Genomic DNA, 17,521 nt, shown 5'->3' with positions numbered 1-17,521 from the left:
CTTTTCTATTTTACCTTATATATATGTGTGCTGCTCATTTTTACGTAGCTAAACTTAAAATATAATTTTTAAAAAATCAGACCACTTTGAAAGTTATAAACAAGACTTTTTACAACTTGAAGCAGTTTTACTTAAATGATGTGCTGAATGAATAAAAAGATGAAAGTTCACTTAAGTTAAAAAATCAAGTTTATAAGAAACAAAACTAGCATGAAAGTACACTTCCCAGGAAGCATTGTTAGCCATTTAGAACTCCTTTTTTGGAATTTGAGAAAACAGACATGGTGCAAACTTTTTGTGTGTCTTCAATACATGTTCCAACTATGACAAGTATGGAATTCAGTCCCTATAACAGTAGGTTCATAATCTAAGCAAGAAACTCTTTAAACTTAGAAAAGGTAAAAGGAAAGCAAATCTGTCTGTCTATGTGACTTGATAATCCAGCGCATGTGCTTAAGTACATTTAACTCAACTTATTTTTGTACTTTCACAAACCAAACAAACTACTTTGAACAAATCAATTAGCTTAAGAGTAACTGATTCACATTGTGAAGGCAACAGGGGAATTTCGATTTCTCAGCTGAGTGAACTAAAAATGACTTGCAGTGTAAACCATGCAGCTGGCCTTATTTAAAAGGCAAATATCATGCAAACACGGTGTGCACATGCACTGCCACAACCGGCTTTATTCCTGTTACTATTAATGCTGCAGTTTCCCACAAAGGTATGCATTTCTTTTGCTTTGCAGGTAAAAGCTGATGTTTATATGTCTTTGCATTGCCACTTTTGACTTATGAACATTTAAAGTGCATTGACTGTATTTCTGCACATTTCTGTTTTTAAAAATGTAAAGTAATTTTGTGAGTGAAAGACTCTCTATTAAGATGATGATTATCATACTATCAAGCAAGCATAGCACCTCATCATGCAACAAAGCTTAATGAAAGTGCTTTACAGGCAAAGGTAAAAATTAAAAACATGTAAAAGACAAAATACAAAATACAGCAGTGTAACAATAGGTTAGATTTAAAAATGTACAGACAAGTTGAATAAATTGTACATAGATTTCAGAGAATAATTTAAGCTGATTGACTAAAACAGCAGGAGTAGCTAAACATAAGAAAAGTTAAAACATAAAATAATATACAATACACTAGAAAAAAGACTTAAAAGTAGGTGAATTAAAGAGTAGAATAGAAGAACTGGAAATATTGGCAGCTAAACTTTTAGTTAGCATAATCCATATTTGCAGACTATTATAATGATAGCGATTATTATTGCTGTTGTTGTTAGCATTATGCCAGTAACTCTGAAAACCTAGGTTGCTCAGTATGTCTGGTTTCTTTTTTGTTATCTCTTCACCTGTAAAATGCCTGCTGTTCTTAGGAATTTTGGTGGGCGGCATGTAAGTGCAGCGTGCACCCCCACACACAGCATTCTCCCAGGTAGAGGTAATGTAATACCTAGGGGTCATTGGCGCATAAAGTCACATGACCTGGTCTTCCACTCCCAGGACACCTTCCTGCTGAGTCCCGCCCCCGTCGGTGCACACCGGGCGGTGACGCAGCGGCAGTACAGAGTGTCAGGTGTCTCATAGGTTTCACTAAAAAAAAGAGTGGCTCAACGGGAACTTCCTACAGGTAAGACGAAACTCAAAGGACAAGGGCATGAAAACATTCGTAAATAACTCTAATAATTAATATAAAACTGTCTATTTTTAACATTTCAACGAGCCTGTGTTTGTTTACGTTTACTTGTTGGGGTTTTTTGAACAAATATCGCACGTGCGCACACCCAGTCTAGTTTCTGTCCTCGAGCTGATCAATGCCAAACCAGTCCAGCTGCTGAGTCTCTGCTCTCTCAGTCACAAACTTACATTAAACACAGTTATACGTGAGTGTTTAAATCCGTGTTATAAAGCGCATCACTGTCGTAGTTTGTCTTCTTTTTTCGACTCCAGTCATAAACGGTCTTTACCAGGCGCTTACTGATACGCCTGTAATTAAAGTTCTTCAAATGACATGTTGGCCTCAGAGCAGAGCTGCTAGTCTTCAAGTCATGTCTCTTTATTGCATGCCTGACTACTGACTCTTCAGTTCAGCCTGTTGTTTTTGTATTAACAGCTGATTTTTGTGCTTTTGTTTCAAAGAATAATTGCCTCACAGGCCATTTATGTGTCAATGCAACATATCAACCCCTCCTTACTCATGACTCATATTATATCCTACTGCGTTGTGGTTACTTGTTGTTACTAAGCAGTTTACTTAAAGTGAGGGTTAAAGGTCTGTATATCCATGTCTCACTGATAACAAGGGGTGGAGGATCTTAATTCTGGATTTAAGATTATCAGATTTCAAAAGCTCATATATCAAATAGCCTGTTATGGTTTCAGTGTTCCTCTTGTAGTGTGTTTCAGCCCCCTGATGAAACAGGGCCACCTTTGTTGAGTTTTTGTATACATTTTTCCACCTATGTTACCTCAGACTGAGTCAATATTCTTATTGGAAGTTTTAATTAAGAGACGTGATGTAAGGAGATGTGGAGTTATTGAAAATGAAAGCAAAGAATCCTTCGTGAAAACAGGATCTGCGATGGCTGCTACAAGTTTATCTGTTGTACAATACATGTCGCAGTCACTAAAGGTGATTCATTTAAAACAATAACAATACTAGCTTCTTAAACATACAGTACTATAAATCAGTTTTGTATATTTTACTTCCTGGTTTCCAAACCAAATCCTGGAACAGAAATTTGCACTCAGATTGATTTTACATAGAGAAAAAAACAAAACCGTGACCCCACCCTAATCCGTATTTAAATCAGTAATTTGCTGTTGTCTATTAATGTGCACATTACAGCCAGCCTGTACTATTCAGTTTGTGCACTTACAGCAAGAAGGACAGGTTTAATTCTCAAGCTTTGTTGTCTTTGCAGGGAATTCATTTGTTCTATTTTTTCTTCAGTTGCTCTGGGTTCCTTCAGCCACCTAATGTTTAAGGATATGCAAAAGAGTTGGGTAGGCAACTCTAAACTCAGTCGACCTGTATTGTCCCTGCAGCGGACTGGTGACCTGCTCAGGGTGTGCCCGTACCTTTCCTTCAGTGCATGCAGGAATAAGTTCCAGCTCCCTGACATCATGCAAAAAGACAAACAGTTTAAAGAGGATATGTTGACTAATATAAAATGCCATTTCAGCACAGCCATCAATTTTCAGCTCAGTAGTCAATTGACAAAGTAAACTAACTTGCCTGTCAGGCCTGAAAATTTGTAGCAACAATAAATAGCCTCAAGCTATTCAGTTATCAGAAAATTTAATGGAAGTGCTTGAGCTGTGGTTTGTTCTTCATAACACTGAATTGTGTTAAGCTTGAGTTTTTCTTTTCTTATTCTTTGTTTCTGTTTATCCAGAGCAGATAGTAGGCTCAGAATAAGCATCAGTAATTACATATAATTAAATAAATATACACCTTGCTAATATGTAGTATGCAAAATTAAATGTAGTATTTATCCAAATTGCTAATCCGAGGGTAAAATTTAAGAAGACTAGTTGCATTTGACTGCTTTTGAGTGTTAAGAGTTGAGGCTGTGTTGAAGTTCTGTCCAAAGTCCTCACACTACTGTCACCATTAAGTGATGATGTAATGTGTGTGCCTGGTGAAATGGCCCAGTTAGTAAAATAAATCATTACTGAGTCTATCATCTGTAGACAGCTGTGATTTCTCTTTATGGTTCGAACACAGCTAACGTAGTGCCTGAGCACTAAAGAAGGGACTCCTGCATGACATTCATCAGTCTGTCTGTCCAGACATAGAAAACTATATCAGCGGTTCATCACTTAGTAAAGTATGGGTTTGGCAGGGTGTAATTCACCAAGAACCGTGCGTGCGTATGTGTGCGCTACGCATTGTGGTTGTGGCACTTTGCCTTACACTGGTTCTCTGCGTATGTTGCCCTTGGTGAGTTATCCTCTCATAATGATAACGTGCTCACACTTGGCTTAGCTGTTTACAGCTTGCGTTTCCATCTTGCAGTCAAGCGGCACGAGCTCGAGCACAAGTGTGAACATGTTGACTCGTGTGTTTGCATACATAACTGCATGTGCACATAAACCAACGTGCAGGCACTTTTTGGTATGTATGTCCGGTACTGGGGGTGTGACGGGACGTAAAGTGGCAGAGATCACAGGCAGAAGACAGTTCCTCTGCAGGCATAAACCCTGACACTGACATCAACCTCCTCACACGTCTGTATGTGTCAGGATAGATTTCAGACTTGTTTTTTCTGTCGAACAAAGACGTTTTTGTTTGTGTAAGTCTTGTCTGATCTTTCCAAGCTGTTGTGTCAGAATGATCTCTACTGCCTGAAACACGCAACCGATGGATGTGAAGTCACTATGGACTAATGAAAGGTGCACTGATTGCTAAAAAATGCAGACAAGAGGAAGGAGATGTCTATTACATTATTACTGTAAGAAGTAGGCCTGAACAATTTTTCTAACAGATATTGTAATTTGATATGCATGAGTTTTTTAAACACAAGTCTCAGTTTAATTATATATTCTGTAATATATTTAAAACGTGATGGAGCGTTACTACATGTTGCTTATGTTGGCTCAGAACAAAGTGACAACCGGTAGAATCTTTGGGGTGAAACATCGCCAGTCAGTGCTCACAGTTACTCATTAAAGATTTTCACATAGTCAGTGTTTTTTCAGTCTGATGCAATGAGGGTGATGATTTTATTGCAATGAGCAGAGTGGCCAGTGGTAGCACAGCGATGCCTAAACTTGATTGAACATTGCACCACCCCCGTCTTCTTTTAGTAGTGGGAGATTGCAACGGGTGTTGTAATGCACGTTGCTTACTTTGGGTGTGTTTATGTTTCAGGTAACTGGCAGAGATGGAAAGTGGTCCATTCAGTCGAAGGTCCTGGGCGACACAGTCCTTGCGCATCACTGCGAAGGAGCTGTCGCTGGTCAGTGGCCGAGGGAAATCCACTGCAATTGCAGAGCGCTTCTCCAAGTGAGTAACGCCTTGTTTTCAGAAATGTTGGTTGTTAATTTCTACTTGTGCAATTTTATATCAAATACTAATATTTATTGAATACTAAAAACATTGCTAGATGACATTATCCTGCATACCTACCAGTTTCCCCTATATGGTCTCTTGATTTCAATTACATTTTCTGTTTCACCATGTTTTAAATGCATTTTATTACATTTTCTATACATTATTAATTCAAATTGCTTGTTAGTACATGTTGTTTTCTGCAACCAGAAATCAGGTGATGATGATATACTTAAGTTCACTGGTATTTTAGCGTTTATTTTTTGTGTTTTGCATTGATTATCTAAAGTACATAAAAATATTTCCTACTGAAAATGTAAAAACAAAAAATAACTGAAACTAAAGTTCAACCTTTTCTGTAATTAATTAATGAATTTATTTTTAGAAAAGTACACTCTTCATGCTCCGTTTTGTTTTGAGTCACCAGAGGTCAGTGTTGTGTTCTTTTCTCTGCTCAGGTACCAGAGAGCTGCTGAGGAGGCAAGTGCAGAGAGGAGAAAAGCAGTAAGTGATTCTGTTTGGCTGGTTGACTAGATGGATGGTAGAAACATCTTCTTTCCCAGTGACATCAGTTTAGAGATATCTCTGACTTATAGGAAACAGCTGTTCTTGAATTTGATATGTGAAGAATTAATGGAGACTGAGATTTGTCATGCAAAGATTAAACGATTAAGTGGATAAATTGTTAGTGTATGCTTGTGTGCTGCATGTCTTGCTTCATTTGCTCAGTAGCTGCTGAAGGCGCTAAACTAATTAAAGCGTGTAGAGATGAGGAGCGCACACATAAACACACACACACACATACTCTCCATGCCAACACTCGGTCTGGGCCAAATGTCTTGTCCTGGCTGACCCCTCATTGGCCACTTGTTGCAATGGGCAGGCTATCAAACCCATAATCCTACTTCAGTGTAATCCCCTACAATGCTCTGTAGTTCCAACTGTAGGTTAGCTGCTTTGTCAGTGTGAAAGACTGATGAGCAAGATCTGGACTAAGATTAAATGAGCAACTGATCAGCTAAAACCATGAAGAAATATAAGGTAATGTTGCTACGGTTGTGTATAATATTGTAATAGTTTACCAATATGTGTGTGAGCCAGCTGCCTGAAAAGTTTTTTAGCCTTTGTTTAATGACCTGCCTGGTAGTGATAATGGCATTTATCTTTTGTCACTCCTCTAGAAATGTAATATCAGTATATTTTGAGACAGCTGTCTTGTACTACTTAGATGTAATGTGTTTGTAATGAACTTCATTTCTGACAAGCATTGCCAGTTCAAATTTTAGGGATAACCACTACTTGTACTAATTTACATTTTAACTGGATTCATTTTAGCTAACTTGTTGATATCTTCAAGTTTCTGCAAGCAGTAATATCTGAGTACATGAACTGGCGCCATAACTACTTGGATACAGAAGTCTGGTTAAAATATTTGTGGATTACACCACTTATTCTAATGTGTCTGAGCCAAATGTGAATGAGCAGCGTAAAAGACCATCTGTCTTTGTGTGTGTGTGTGTGTGTGTGTGTGTGTGTGTGTGTGTGTGTGTGTGTGTGTGTGTGTGTGTGTGTGTGTGTGTGTGTGTGTGTGTGTGTGTGTGTGTGTGTGTGTGTGTGTGTGTGTGTGTGTGTGTGTGTGTGATTACTACTACAAAAGAGGGTTTTAATCCTGTAATTCCAGCTTCTTAAATGTGAATATTCTCTGGTCATCTTACTCCCTTATGACAGTACACTGAATGTCTTTGGGCTGTGGACAAAAACAACACATGTGAAGATATGATTTTGGGCTCTGTTAAACACTGACACTTTTCACCATTTTTCACCAAGATAATTGACTGATTAAACAACAATGAAAATAATTGTTAGTGACAGCTGTATTTATCATTGATGTGATATATTTTTAGCAAATGCTTTTGGTTTCTAATAATCAGGGGCATTTTCTTTGATACTGTGTGATGTGGCTCCTCTGACACCATTTTGATATAGTCTTAAGTTATGTTAAGCTATTTTGTGAAAGAGCTTAGCTAAATAGTGCTGTTTTAAACTTATTCCTGTTTTCATGTGATAATTTATTTGAATAGTTTTGTTTTGTAATTGTCTGTTTTTTATTCTGTCCTGTTATACGTTCTGTTTTTTTTGTGCCTTTTTTAATTTTTATAAAACATTTGTAACGTCTGTCAGTTTTTAATAGTATCATCCTCGAAAATCATGTAAGAGTGGACAAAAATCTAAGCCAACACAGTGAACAAAGAGTTAACTTTTCCCTGAATGTATCATTTCCTGCTCTGGTTTCCTGGCTATTCAGACTCTCTCTCTTTCACTTTCCTGGTGTTAAAGGGGTTGGACTAGCTCTCACAAGTAGATTTTGTGTAGCTGCTAACATCTGGGAGAGCTCTACCTCTCGCTGCCTCTCAACACGCTGACCTGCAAAGAAGGACCAACCAAAGGACGCTCACTTTCCTTGCTGTCTTGTTGTGGTTACATCTAGCTTGGCCACTTCATCGCATTCACAAAGGTTTCTTCTTTGTTTTTTTCTTTGTGCTGGAGAAAAGGGGAACAATCTCTTCACTGTCCAGTTCTTTCCATTCACTCTGGACTTGCCTCACAAAGACAGTATTTGTGCTTCTTGTTTTTTGTCCCTTGTTGGGGGTTTGTCCCTTTTGTTTAGTCCCTTTTTCTTACATTCTTATTTCTTCTTTCTTTTTATCATCCGACTGCATGTTAATATAACTTGTTTGTAATGTACCAGATTTACTTTACTAATGCTGCGATAGTCATGACTTTTGGTTAGCAGTTCTTTGTTTTTGTTTGTCATCTCCAATAATCTCTGAATTAAGTTTGAAATATGTTTTAAGTTTGTTTTTTTGGGGTGATTTGTGGTTTTAATAATAGCATAATGGTGTTTAAATGGTCACTACAAACGAGACTTCAGACAGGAAGTTCTTAAACAAAAGCACTCATTGTTCTTAATGATTTATTAGTTGATTAGTTTACTTAAATACGGGTGATTTATGTGCAGATCCGCTTTCTTCAATGTGTCATTCCTCTTTTATAATTAAGGAAGTTCCTGCAGGCAGTAGTGTGCCTCCTGTTGTTCTGTCATGCTGTTTGCTGCTGTGTCACTGTCATTAAAGGCAGCAAATGAGTGGTGAACAGAGCCAGTCTGAGTGTTTCTGGGGAAGGTGAAATTGTCATGTGGAAAGGAATGCAGCTGAAAAATCTGCCTGCATGCTCTGCCCTGTTATCTCCATCTTGAGCTGGCCTTTAGGACTTCAGCAGTCACAGCATAACATCTATTTCCTGAACCAACTTTGAACAGCTGTTCTCCTAATCTATCAGTGAAGCCAAGTTTAGATTCAGACATTTCCTTTATTCCATTGTATTTAACTAAGCTTTAAAGGTGCATGTCTAGCACAGTATATCCCTTTCTCCCAAATGGAAATGTTTTTGTAATGTAGACTATATAGTGAATTAACTATTGCTTGTAATACTCAGTATTTGTGAATATTTTTTCCAGTCAGCATGGCATACTCATTTTTTTGGCTTTATTTTCTTCTCATCTTCCTCATAGTCTCTTGAAAATGCGAATTCCTCCCTGCGGTCAGGCAACCTGAGTGCTCTGAAGGAGCGCTGGGAACAAGCAGGAAACGTTGTTCAGGACAAGCCTTCTTCAGTTGCACCTGCAAACAAGTCCAGCATTCGCCGCAGGCCTCCTGCCCTGACCAGACCCGCTAATATTACTGAGCAACGTCCTCCAGTAAAGAGCCCTGGCCCAGTGACCCATCAGGGAGGTCAACACACAGCCAGTCGTGTCCAGCAGCCCTCAGCAGCTCCAGAAGGTGAAGAACAGACAGGGATGGACAAGGATGAGCTGACACACAGCAGCAGGCCTGACAAGCTTGAACATCAAGGTCCAACTAGCCCCCGTGCCTCTTACGAAAAACCCAGAGTGCCACTGAACAACCTGAAGATGAAGTTTGAGAGGGGAGAAGACACCAGTGCCAAGGTAAAATACCTAATACTAATCCTGCTTCTGTATCTGTTGTCATCAAAAATAAGTAACATCAAAAGGCAGTTACAAACAAATTTACTGCAGAAAGTCAGCATTGTCTTCTTGTACATTTTGGTGACAGTACGAAGAGCACATGTATACGGACATCCCCTTTATATGTTAATAATTACATTATTTAAATACAAACATTATAGTACTACAAAACTGCCACACAACTTCTTAATTTGTGTATACTTTCAACATTGATAGAGATCATGTTTGTTTGGATGAGTAATTCATGAAAGAGGTTCTAAGCTTCGTCTTTATCTAATCTTTGACAGCTGTGCATTTTTGTTTCTCCCAGATTAACTGTATCCGCAGCGTTTATGGTGGGATTTACAGTTCTGATGTTGGTCAGTCTTGTAAGACATCAACATATTTTCTGAACCCCTCTTGAGAAAGAAGTGCAGTGTTTCTCACATGTGGCTAACTCTATGTTGCATAACCTGAAATTGCAACCACAATTACTTTAGCATTTTGAGGAAAAACTCACATCCTGACTTGCAAGAATTGACCAACTGGAAAAAAGTCACTCAAATGTAACTAACATTAAACTACATACAAAACAACAAATAGCAGTATTAATTCTAGTGTGAATTTTATAAATAATTTGAAAGCAATTACATTATAAGAGACATTGAAGAGGATCTAAGTCACGTTACTGACTGACACGAACCTTTCAGTTAAAGCCAAACTTCCCTGTCCATGACACTGTTGTTTGTGCAGAAATATTCAGTGCTGTGTGAAGATTTTCACATCCCTTCTCATACTATTTTTTTCAAAACATATTTGCCTAGTTTTACTGTGTTTCTTGTCTTTCCTTCCACCTGGATCTACCCTAGTCTCTCCCCCACCCATCTTCATCTCTCCCTTTCATACTTTCTCTGTCTTTCACTCTTTTGTCCGAAAACAACAAGTGCTCCACTCTTCACCTTCTGCAGCAGAGGAATGCAGGAACATTCCTGACCTAGGGCTGTCTCATTCTTCACAGGATCACCTCTGAGGAGCAATTGTCTTTATCTCACTTTTCATTAGCTACAGTGTATATTCTGGTTTTCCCCAGGATTTTCGCAGTCTTGGGACTCTGTTTTAGTTTTTATGTGTCCCATTGTGCACCTTAATCTATGTACTGCAGTTGTGAATTCACATTTTCAGTCAAATGAAAGGAACACAACCCTCCTGTCATGTCATTTTACTCTTGCTATTGTGTTACGGTTCTCCAGTTTTGCAAGTTGTAGTGTTTTCACACCAATACATCACCACTAGGAAAGCCGACAGTTCACATTTCTAAGATATACAGGCAAGACTCAGGGCTTTATAATACCGTGTCTGAAAAGGTTGAATGCCCTTCTAATCAAGTACAATGGTTTATTGCATCCTTGCCCTTGTTTAGCCGCAGCTTTTGGTATGTTGCAGTTCAGTCACTGTTTGGATTTGCATGGCAGGGGAAGATGGTGACACAACAGCACTCCACAGTTCCTGTGTGAATCAGCCTGAAGAAAAGGAGTGTTTTAATTGGCCAAGCTCTTTTCCATTCATGTGTGTACTGGATAACTGCTGAGAGGAACTGTCTGGTTTACTCATTAGTCTTGGTGACACGTGGGCATGCAGGCACACAACCCACAGAGCTCATTCTTTTAGTTAAGTGCATTGGCACAGTTTGGGTTCTTTTGACTGCAGGTCAAACACATGTAGATGTCTGTTCCTGTAGATAACAGGTACTCTGGTTATTGCAAGGTTTTAAAGTGGTGTCTTTAATACAGGGGTCACCAACCTTTTTGAACCTGAGAGCAACTTCAAGGGTACTGAGTAGTACGAAGGGCACCTTGTTTGATACAAACTTCCTCAATAGCAAACTTGCACCATCATCTTTAAACAATAATAAAAATAATGAAAATAATATGTAAAAAGACTTTCTGATCACATTTATGTTAATTATTCCTTAAAATAATTATTAACAACGATTTCCACAACAATGACGGTAGGAAACACACACACACACACACACATATATGGAAATCTGTTTCAATATTTAAAAGTCAGAGGTATCCAATCTCTGAAATTTTGGTAAGGATCTTTCTTGGCAGTTTTGTATGAATCAGCATATTTGCAGCATTTTGTTCAAAATCACACCAGTTACATTTCTGTGCAGATTATCACTTCTAACATTTTTAGGAAATCATTAACTGTTATCAAATCATGTTTCATTTGTGCAAACCCCTACCTTTGTAACATTTTTGAACAATTCATGAACTCTGTCCCATGTTTGTACAAATTATCAGTTATTTAAGAAAAAAAATCAACTCTTTCACATTTTGAAATGAATCCTATCACATTAGTACTAATCACCAGCATTTTTCACCAGCATTGCAACATTTTTAACAGATCATAACAACAAATCATTACGTTTTCAGCAAATTATTTTTCACATTTTTGTGTAACGACACGGTGCTCTGAATGACAACATGTTACCTCTTTCTTTGTCTGTAAATGTGTGTTAGTGGGAAGCCTGGCATTGCAGAGCTTATCATGTCTTACCTTTACCTTGCAGCTCACAGTTCAGATGGTGCAGTTTCCCAGTGATGTCCGCTAAAAATGCAAGGGCAAGAATCCACTCAGTGTCCTCTAGCAGCAAGGTGTCTTCCCCTTTGGACTGCATGAATGCTTTGATTTCGGCCAACAGTGACAAAAAACGCTGCAAAACTGGTCTCCTGCTGATCCATGGGGTTTCTGTGTGTAGTAACAGGTTACCATGTTCAGCTGACAGCTCCTCCAGCAGCACCTTCAATGTCCTGGTTGTTTGGCTTTGGAGCCATTTATGATCTTTATGACACGAGTCATCACATGATCAAATCCGGCCACTTTTGTACATACATATGTCCTGCTGGTGAATGATGCAGTGGTAATGTAGGAATGTTGGGAAGTCTGGATCACCTCTGCATCACAATGAAGCCTGCATGCCGACCCGTCATGGAGGAGCCCCTCCGTCGTCACTGAAACAAGCATTTCTAATGGTACAATTTTTCTCCACGAAGAAACTTTTCGCCGCGTAGCAGATGTCAAAGCTGCCTTTAAGTCCGGGGCTTTTCCTGTCCATCGTGCGCATACAGTCTATGTGCGCTACCAGGTGGCTAGTTAGCATGGAAGCTAAAGTAGCGTCTCTCCACATTGTGCCGCTTTGCCGACGCAATAGTCGCCCCGCAAATAGGATGCATATCTTTCACTGTCGTGAAAAAGAACTCTTCCTCCCAGTCATCGTGAAAATAGTGTTTTCTCTTTCACTTCTCTGTCATGTTTTGGGTGTAAAAACCACACCTAGCTTCCCGAAGTGTCTGCGTCAGGACGCTTCAGCAGAGTGACGTGGTAGTTGGACATGCGCAGTGAACTTTGACTCGGACAAGGTCAAAGTTCATTTACACCGAAGACGTTGTTGTTTTTAAAAACAAAAAAACCCAAAACAAACAAAAAAAAAAAAAAAAAAAATATATATATATATATATATACATATATAAATAAAATAAATGTTGTAATTTAAAATCTGCATTAATGTAAGTATTTCCGATTTAAAAATAACAGCAACTATAATTTTTTATAATTTTTTTATAGGGAATTTCATGATGACGAGTGTTATTTTTAGGAGGTGCTGGGGGCAACTCACGTGGTCTCTGCGGGCAACCAGGCGCCCGCGGGCACCGTGTTGGCTAGCACTGCTTTATTATATATACATTTTACTTTGCTTCCAAATTTTAACAGAAAAAAACATCACTCCTGTTTGATTTATCTTCAATGCAGTGTTTCTGAGATAGATGTAGTTTTTGTGCTCAGAAATGATGTTCCAAAGATGTTTTTAGGACACTGGGTTAAAAATCTGATCAAGCATATGGGATGGATGTAGGTAATTTTAAACTTTCCTTTTGTTTGTTGCTTTGTGTAAGCATGCTACTTCTTTCTTATTCTACCTGTTTTATGTGAGGATCAGGTTCTGGTCCTCAACACGGTGCTGGCTTGTGTGTGACCCTTTGTATCAGTTCTAAAGTTTTCTAATATCCATTTGTTATGCAGACAGGGGAAATGACAGCACCTCATGTACACTGACAGAAGCTGCCTGAATTTGATCTACACCTACTGGCTGTAAAATATTATGGATGAATAAATGTAGGGACTGATTTAAGCTATCAACTGGCCCTCTGATTTTATCAATCCTTTTACTCTTGTAGGGTGGCAGGACAACAATACGCAGTACTTCATCAGAGGACATGGACCACCACAGCCGTAAGCAAAGTTCATCTGATTTAGTTTAATGCCATTAAACATTTCCTATATGAAGTTTATGCAAAACAACCACAGGAAAAGCATTCACTGAACCTCTCTTCTGCTTTAGGTCTGTCTGTGTCAGACAGAGGGTCCCTGAGAGACAAGATGACCAAATACCAGGCTGCTGTTTCTAAACAAGGGACACGCTCTGTGAGTTCATGTAGTAGAGGCTGTTTAAAATGCATAAGGAAGAAAAATATATTCTTGCTTTTGTTGTGGAGAAAATTTTAAACCTGCTGAACAGAACTTTGCCAGAGCCTTACCTTCTATGCTTTCATATATATATATATATATATATATATATATATATATATATATATATATATATATATATATATATATATATATATATATATATATATATATATATATATATATATATATATATATATATATGGACATGTATATATATATATATATATATATATATATATATATATATATATATATATATATATCCCATATTATAGCTAGAACAACCATAAAACAGAGGAATAACAACATTTACTTCAGGTGTTATTTAGATTTCATAATGGGTCATTGACAATAACTATTGCCAGATGTTACACAATAATGTTTCACACCTCTGTATTTTCAGAAATAGCTAATTCAAAAAATATTTTAAAAAGTTTAAATACAAGTGAAACAACAGCAATCCTTCACAAAATTATTAAAAGTTAAAATGAATGAATTTTGATTAAAGTTGTTAACAAGCTAAAAGTAAAGTTTACATAGTAATGGAATCACCATTTGTACTGATGATTCATGCTTCTTTCCGCCTACTGAAGTTACCGTATTGTTTGCACTTTTCCGTCTTTAGTTTTTGTCTTCTTTTCTGTATAGGAAATAGGGAAATACACAATGATTTATTATGTGACAACAACTATTCACAACTGTGAATATCTTTTCTGTCTCTGTGTGCTTCTTCCAGGGTCTGGCCTCAGAGGTGTCTGCTCCAAAAACATCTGCACCTGTAAATGAGAAACACACGACTGCCCCAGAGTGTAATGGTTAGTCTTACAGGATACTTGAGCACATAGTTCTGTGTACATTTCATTTGTACACTGTAATTTTTATTTTACAACTTTGGCAGCCAGAACAAGATCTAGTTCGGTTTGTATGCCCTTTTCAATGGCTAAGCAATAACAGAACTCATTTTGTATTTTGTGTTTCAGGAGAGAGCACCGAGCAACCCAAAGCAGTCAGAGTGAGTCATGACAACAAACAGCAGACATGAACCATTAATGAAGAATTTCAGCTCTTGCTAATTATTATTAAATTTGACTTTATTTTTCTTTTTAGAAGTTCTGCCCTCCAGTGAGAGAGACCTGCATTGCTTGTCTGCAGACTGTGTACCCACTGGAGAGACTGGAGGCTCATAAGCAGGTCTACCACAAAAGCTGTTTCCGCTGTGTTCACTGCAGCACAAAGCTCAGGTAAGAATCTGTATTGTCTGTGCAGCTTCTCTTAGTGTTTCTGTTGTTGCTTTCTACTGAAGTATTTATGATTTTTAGTCAAGTATAATAATAAAATAATGTCCTCACTACTCTCTTTTTCTAGTCTGGGGAGCTTTGCCTCTCTGCATGGTAACATCTACTGCAAGCCCCATTTCAGTCAGCTGTTCAAATCCAAAGGCAACTATGATGAAGGCTTTGGCCACCGGCCCCATAAGGAGCTGTGGGAACCGCGAGCTGATGGAGATGAAAATCAGGAAACTGTGAACAAGCCGAAAGAACAAGAGGAGCCAGCGAAGGTGACACGTCGAGCTGAGAGTATCTCAGACATAGAGCCAGCCACGACTGAGGAAACATCCCCACAGGTTAAGGTTACAGACCTTACTGCCTTATTGGAGACTCGCGTGCAAACAAAGGCAAGCTCTGGTGAGAAATATCAGTCTGCAGAAAAGCCAGCTGAGACGCGCAGGCTGAAGGTCGCTTGGCCTCCTCCGGCTGGTGACGGTCAGTCTGGGGCAGCGCCACTCAGTCCGCTCACAGAGGGTGTCGCTTCAAGCCGATCCTGGAGAGCAAAGTGGCCGCCAGAGGATGAAGCACCGTCGTCTTTCCAGAGCTCAGAGCGGGCTGAACTGAAGAGCCTGAGGAGGAGCTCTTCTCTGAAGGAGCGTAGCCGACCGTTTACAGTCGCTGCTAAACCCAATCCCACAACCAGTGTGGGTCCCAGAGAGCCTCGTCGCCCACTCAAATCCCTGCTGGAATGGAGAGCATCATTTGAAGAAAAAACATCATCTGAAGGGCCTCCCAAAGAAAAGAAGCCAGAAGTCCAGGAAGTAAAACAAAAGGAAAAGAAAGAACAGAAGATGCCTCAAACACCAAGTGAAGCTACAACAGTGGCAAGTGAGACCATCTCAGAGAACAACATGAAGAGTCCGCCTGAGAAAAAGGAAGGAGGAGACAAACAAGTGCAAAAAGGAAACTCAGCAGCTGACAAGATGGCAGTGGAAGAGTGTTCTTTGAGAAGCCTTTCTCCTGATGTCTCACCTTCCCCTTCTCCCCCTTTACAGCCAAAACAGAACCGCGCCTCCCAGGATGTGGGCTTCTGGGAGGATGACAAAGAAGGAAGTGATGCTGACGAGCTGAGTGCAGAGGATATAATCAAGAGGAACCGCTATTATGAGGATGAGGAGGAGGACTGTGAGTCATAGGAACACAATCTTACTGTCACGTCCAGCCACCATAAAACACTTTGCCAGTTTTATTGTCTCAGTTTATAGGAAGATCATAAATTTAGCTTTGTCAGATTTTATAGTTATTGGAGAGATACAAAAATGAGTAATAGGTATGTGCGTATATATATTGCAATAACTGCCTTTAACTGTTAAAGTGCAAGCGTTTGATTCTTTTCTTTTACATTTTAATTATATATTGTACAAATATCCCATACATGCATTATATGGCTGTTGATTATACTGGAAGGGGCCCTGATAAATGTGTCTCTGCACCTCATCTTCTGATGATTATCTGCATCATCAGTAGCATTTTTTTTTCTTTACAGCTAGTGGGTCCAAAAACCATTATACCTATTGTGGCACTTAATTGTACCTTTTAATCGCAGGCAGTGTCACACTGCATAAAGCAAAACAGTCATTCTGTGCCCTTCATAGAATGCAGAACACAATGTATGTAGATATTGTAGTTCAGATTTCCACATATTGGTTTAATTAATAGTTAAATAGAGAGAAGAGTAGAAACAGAACCCAAATGAGAATGCTCTGGATCAGGTTTAGCTAACCTCAAAACAACAATGGACAAGTCTTGTCCTCTCTCAGGGATGGAAATGCTGTCTGTCAGTGTCGGTGCTTCCTCATATCCATGCATTTGTACTGTATCTCATCTCATTGGACTACCATGCCACTGTCGGAGCTGTTGAGATTACTTAACATTCCCATCCTCAAGCAAAGTTATGAGAGTTCATGTGGTGTCACAAAACTGAAAGAATTATGGAAGCCACCTGCTTTTTGATGTTTATTGAGACTTTAGCTTTGTCAAACACCAGTTTAAGCACAATTACAAGTAACTTAGCCTCTGAAAATGTACAATTGAGGGAACAATAAGAGCATCCTGCACTAAAAGGGAAAACTGCAAAGGGATTATCCCAGTCATAAGTGTCACTTTGTAATGTAGCCTTTATATGTTATCCGGTGGGAGTCAGAGAATATCAGAGAGCCTGTGTGAATTGATCTATGGTCTCGTTGCCATTACCACAATGGATGAGAATATCATTGACCGAAGTTTCTGCTGGTAGCCACCTTTTCAGTGTAATATCTCAAAGTATATAATCTCTAGGGGCCTTCTGATTTTTTGTTTAACATTTTCAAATGTAATCCAGTTTATATTGTATGTAAAACACTTTGTATTTTATATGCCCTGGAATATATGTTTGCACAAAAATTTTTAAGAATTTGTATGATGCATTGGGCATTACTGTCTGTGCTGTTGTTGAAACATAATTAAAATATACCATTAAGGAAATTCAGAGTTTGAACGAAGCTTATACTTTTTTATTGAAACATCTTTCCTCTTCTGGAGTCTGATAGACTCACTGTGCCCTTTACTTCTTTTTCAATTTTTAAGCT

General features: G+C 38.7%; 1 protein-coding gene across 2 annotated transcripts; it reads left to right on the top strand.

The window, feature by feature from the left end:
- The first annotated feature begins 1,537 nt into the window (after positions 1 to 1,537).
- Positions 1,538 to 17,421, top strand: LOC111587647 (LIM domain and actin-binding protein 1-like). Of its 2 annotated transcripts, XM_023297691.3 has the most exons (10): positions 1,538 to 1,640; positions 4,887 to 5,021; positions 5,525 to 5,570; positions 8,638 to 9,072; positions 13,335 to 13,389; positions 13,499 to 13,581; positions 14,363 to 14,441; positions 14,607 to 14,638; positions 14,734 to 14,867; positions 14,992 to 17,421. In XM_023297691.3, the coding sequence occupies exons 2-10, from the start codon at positions 4,900 to 4,902 to the stop codon at positions 16,088 to 16,090; spliced, it is 2,085 nt and encodes a 694-aa protein (XP_023153459.2). In that variant the 5' UTR covers positions 1,538 to 1,640; positions 4,887 to 4,899; the 3' UTR covers positions 16,091 to 17,421. The 2 variants fall into 2 exon arrangements, with proteins under 2 accessions (XP_023153459.2, XP_054866626.1); XM_055010651.1 differs by lacking the exons at positions 1,538 to 1,640; positions 4,887 to 5,021; positions 5,525 to 5,570 and adding an exon at positions 5,995 to 6,107.
- The last annotated feature ends 100 nt before the right edge of the window (positions 17,422 to 17,521 follow it).

Source organism: Amphiprion ocellaris, chromosome 5 (assembly GCF_022539595.1).
Source record: "Amphiprion ocellaris isolate individual 3 ecotype Okinawa chromosome 5, ASM2253959v1, whole genome shotgun sequence".
Lineage (NCBI taxonomy): Eukaryota > Metazoa > Chordata > Actinopteri > Pomacentridae > Amphiprion > Amphiprion ocellaris.
Note: the sequence above shows the minus strand (reverse complement) of the source record. Positions and strands in the feature narration are given on the sequence as shown.